A 4,044-nucleotide genomic window follows, 5' to 3' on the forward strand; every position below is an offset into this window, starting at 1 on the left:
CCTGGGGGATGCCTTTTCTTTTGAGAAATGAAATGGGAGGGCTCAAGGAAGCATTCTAGTGTGGCGTGAGGACCACAAGCGAAATGAACTGTGGCTCCATAAAGAACAAAACATTTCACTTGTGCATGCGGGGAAGATGTGTTTTGAAGGAGTCATGATCAATTCAGGAAGTGGGATTTTTAACCTGAGCTCATCCCTTTCACATGTCTAGTTTGGGGAGCAAAAGCAAAAGTACCACAAAAGAATATTATAAGCATAAGAACCAACGGCCAAAATGACCACTTCAGACACAGACAAAAATCTAAGGGAAAGGAGGAAGCGTGAATATTTCCAACTCAGGACCACACACTGATGTCAATTTTCTTCCCTCAGAATGTCCACCAATGCCTGCAGCAGACGGTCATCTCTGTGCTTGTAAGGTTTCGTGTTATAGAAAACATCAACATAGTCGTTATATAGACTGTCCTCGGAGTCTTTAAGCTGGGAAGGCTTGTTCAGCTTTTCCAGGGCTTCATAGAAATTTTCATAAGGGATATGGAGCTTTGCACTTGGAGACTTCTTTGGTGATTGCTTTGGGGGTGAGTTTTTGCTGAAAGCACTTTGTAGGAGTCTCAGCATGGCCTCGGATGGGGCTGCCTTCACCACCTCATCCTTTCTGCTCCCTGAACTGTCGCCATTGGGGCTTTTTGACGTGAGGGGATTCTTTTTCAGGTTCTCTTGCGTGGGCTGCTCCTAAAACACAGAATGCCACCGACAAAAGGAAGAAGATTCCTCTTTAGAGCCAAGCAAGCCAGATGCAGCCCATGCCCGCTGCCTACTCCTTGGGAGACTATTGGAGAAGCAGAGAGAGTGTGAGGCCTAAGAAACATCCTAACTCGGGGTTCGGTCCTCACTTTTATACTTACTGATATACCCCTGACACCTGTTTTATCTCCCTGAACTTCACCTATAAAATGCGGACAAGAATACTTTCATGTCTGATGGTTTTGAAGACTGAAAGAGATGATGTATGTATTACTCTCCTTCACTTGTCTGCCTGCTCTAGTAGAATTCATTTTAGGGAATTTAATAAATTTGAATTCTATAATTTAAGTTGATAAATTTTGGATGAAAGAAAAAAATTTAAAAATAATACAGCTTCATCTTATGGAAAGAAAATAGCTGACCTTTCCCACTCCCTTTCCTCCCTGCCCATGTTTTGGGAGGAAGCTGATATTAAAATATTTAATAAGTCACACAGAAGGCACTAACCGTGCTTCATGTGCAAGAAGTTTCCTGGAGGCCCCATGTTCTGTCAGGAGCTACCCTTTCAGCCTCTGAGTTTTAAAAAGGGGTCTTGGGAAAGACGAGGGTGATGAACCGGGTAGGGCAGAACTGGAGATAGTGGAGAAGCAGCTCTTTGTCAACCATTGTGGAAGTATTCAACATTTTCACAACTACCGGGTCTTATTAATAGCCCTTAAGGAATCTTGGAGGGAGAAATACTCATAAGGTCAACTTGCCTCTGGGATAGTGAAGTGAGGCCCTTGGGTGGGGCCCCCGGGGGAGGGGGGAACTACTTTGCAGAATATAAATGGAGCCAGAATCTGAGCTGAGGACTTCACACAGCTAGTTTATAAGTTTCTTAAATAAATTTTATGTCTTTGTATCTTCCAAAATACCCGTCACTGAGTCAGATATCAGGAAAGCTCATTCTGGGAATTCTGATAACCTACCTCCTATATCTGAGGCACTGTGCTAGATGCTGGGGGATTAAGAAATAAAGAAAATGGGGTGCCTGCCCACTGTCTGATAAGGGAGAAGCCCGTAACCTCAGTGGGCTGAGACAAGGAATGGGAATGACTGACTAGCTATCCTATGAAATTTTCTCAGAGAAATTGTGATTCAGTAGCTTCCCTCAGAGCTGCCAAGAAATGTCCGTTAAGGAATTAATAAACAGAAGCTTACAGGACTTGGTCACTTGAGCCTTGGTTTTCTTTCTGGAAAATGAACATACTAATGCCTGTCTTCTCTAGGTACAGGGATCATTGATTAAATGAGACAATGTAAAAAAAAATCCTTAAAAACTAAGTGTAATACAGACATTGGGCATGTGTGATTGTGCATAAAGAGAGCTGGCTTTATAATTTGTTATGTCATAAATGGAGAAAAGTCATGTTAGAGAATTTCATAATTTTGAATTCAGTAATTTTGATTTCTAAATGCTGGACAAAAGAATAAACTTAAAAAACATTAGACTTTTACGGAAAATAGTTTAGCACTCCCTTCCCTTTCCTCCCCACCCATGCTTGACTCACTCCCTGCTTGAAAGTTAGATCTAGCTTCCCTCACTACATTTTGACTATGGTTCAAAGAAAGAGTGTGCCAAGAACACTCAAGAACGGAGCCACACAGACCTGCCCTGGATCCACCATTTTCTCCACCCCTCTTCTGTCGTTCTGGACGGTGTTGTAGGATGTGTACACACGAGATTGTTTCATGTGTTCCGGCTGAGAAGAGGTCCCGTGCAAAATCAGCTTCCAGTTGACAATTCTTCCTTCATTTTGCATTCTTCCAGACTAATGAATAAGCATACACATAATTTTAGGGTGTGTTCTAAGAAACATCAAACTCCGTAGGAATAACTAAAAAATCTAATTTAAAAATTCAGCACATTGCATGGGTAGAGCACTATGTACAAAGAAGCAAGTCACTGGATTCACTGTTGCCATGAAAATGGCAGTTTACAGGTTTAAGGATTTAAAGCCTGATTATTTGCTTCATTTGATTAAAAAAGCAAAACTCTTTATATGAATGTTCTTTTCTATTCTGTTCTTGGAAAGTTGACTGTACCTTCTATAAATAGAATGATATTTAATAATTATCAATTTGTAGAAACATTCCAATGGGGGGAAAAAAGCCTCTATTTATTTGATAGCCTTTAGTATTAACCAGCCCTTGAAAGCTGTATATTTATGGGAAGAGTAATAATTTTCAGACCCTCAACAATTATGCTAAAAATAATATGCTGAAATGTAAAATATCTAAAAAAAAAAAAAATCCAGAAGTGCAGAGTCAGATTTTACAGACCTGATATAAAGTAGTCTCATCTTGATAAACAGATTTTCTTAGTTTTCTTAAAAATTGAGTTAGGGGTGCCTGGGTGGTGCAGTCAGTTAAGCATCTGACTCTTGGTTTTGACTCAGGTCATGATCTCAGGATGGTGAGATGGAGCCCCGCAATGGGCTCCGTGCTCAGTGAGGAGTCTGCTTGAGATTCTGTCTTCCTCTCCCTCTGCCCACCGCCCCCCCCACTCCTGCCCGCTCATTCTGTCTAAAATAAATAAATAAATAAATAAATAAATAAATAAACCTTAAAAAAAATTGAGTTAAAGAACAGAGGTCAAGTTCAAGCATAGGACCACTTCCTAAGAACATTTTCTTGCTCTCCTTAGGGACGGAGGAATTTTACAGATTCTGGTTCTAAATCACAATGTTAGCAGTCTTTAGGAGAAAGCTATTCTCAAATTAAAAAGGGAACAATGACTATAGAACTTGTATTAATTTAATGGAAATCTTCAGGAATTTAAAATAAATTCTTTTTAAATAGTTATCTAGACTTTGAAATCTGGTGCTGAACTTGTAACACTTCTATCTTGGGAAAGGGCAGACCCAGAGCCCTATTCATTTATGTGCTTAGCCTGTAGAAAATGCTGGAGAAATGATCAAAAGTAGATAATTCAGATGTTTTTGGCTTTTTGTTCAGACACTCCTTACTCTATTTTTGTCACTGTGAGTTACAATTTCAGAAAGATACCAAAGAGTATTAGTAAACAGAGTGAAAGAGAAATGAGAAATTCTTTTCATTTGTTTCGTAACTGCAACAAAACAAAACAAAGAAGTCATATTAAATAACACATCTTCTCTAACAAGTAAATAGCCACCGCAGTAAATATCCATAAGAGTTTCTTCATGTGACCCAGCAGAATGTCATAGCAAAGCTGCTGTAACATTTTTTTTTTTTAAAGATTTTATTTATTTTTTTGACAGAGAGAGACATAGCGAG

General features: G+C 39.4%; 1 protein-coding gene across 1 annotated transcript in view; it reads right to left on the minus strand.

Moving 5' to 3' along the window:
• Positions 1-354: 354 nt before the first annotated feature.
• The window catches only part of PCSK1 (proprotein convertase subtilisin/kexin type 1), a 39,240-nt gene continuing 35,550 nt past the window's right edge, over positions 355-4,044 (minus strand). Inside the window, exons 13-14 of the mRNA XM_021699227.1 lie at positions 2,397-2,558; positions 355-732 (exon numbers count right to left, since the gene is read on the minus strand). Of these exons, the coding sequence (XP_021554902.1) occupies positions 355-732; positions 2,397-2,558 (540 nt within the window). The remainder of the gene's footprint in view (positions 733-2,396; positions 2,559-4,044) is intronic.

The sequence above is a fragment of the Neomonachus schauinslandi genome, chromosome 7 (assembly GCF_002201575.2).
Source record: "Neomonachus schauinslandi chromosome 7, ASM220157v2, whole genome shotgun sequence".
In the NCBI taxonomy this organism is placed as follows: Eukaryota; Metazoa; Chordata; class Mammalia; order Carnivora; family Phocidae; genus Neomonachus; species Neomonachus schauinslandi.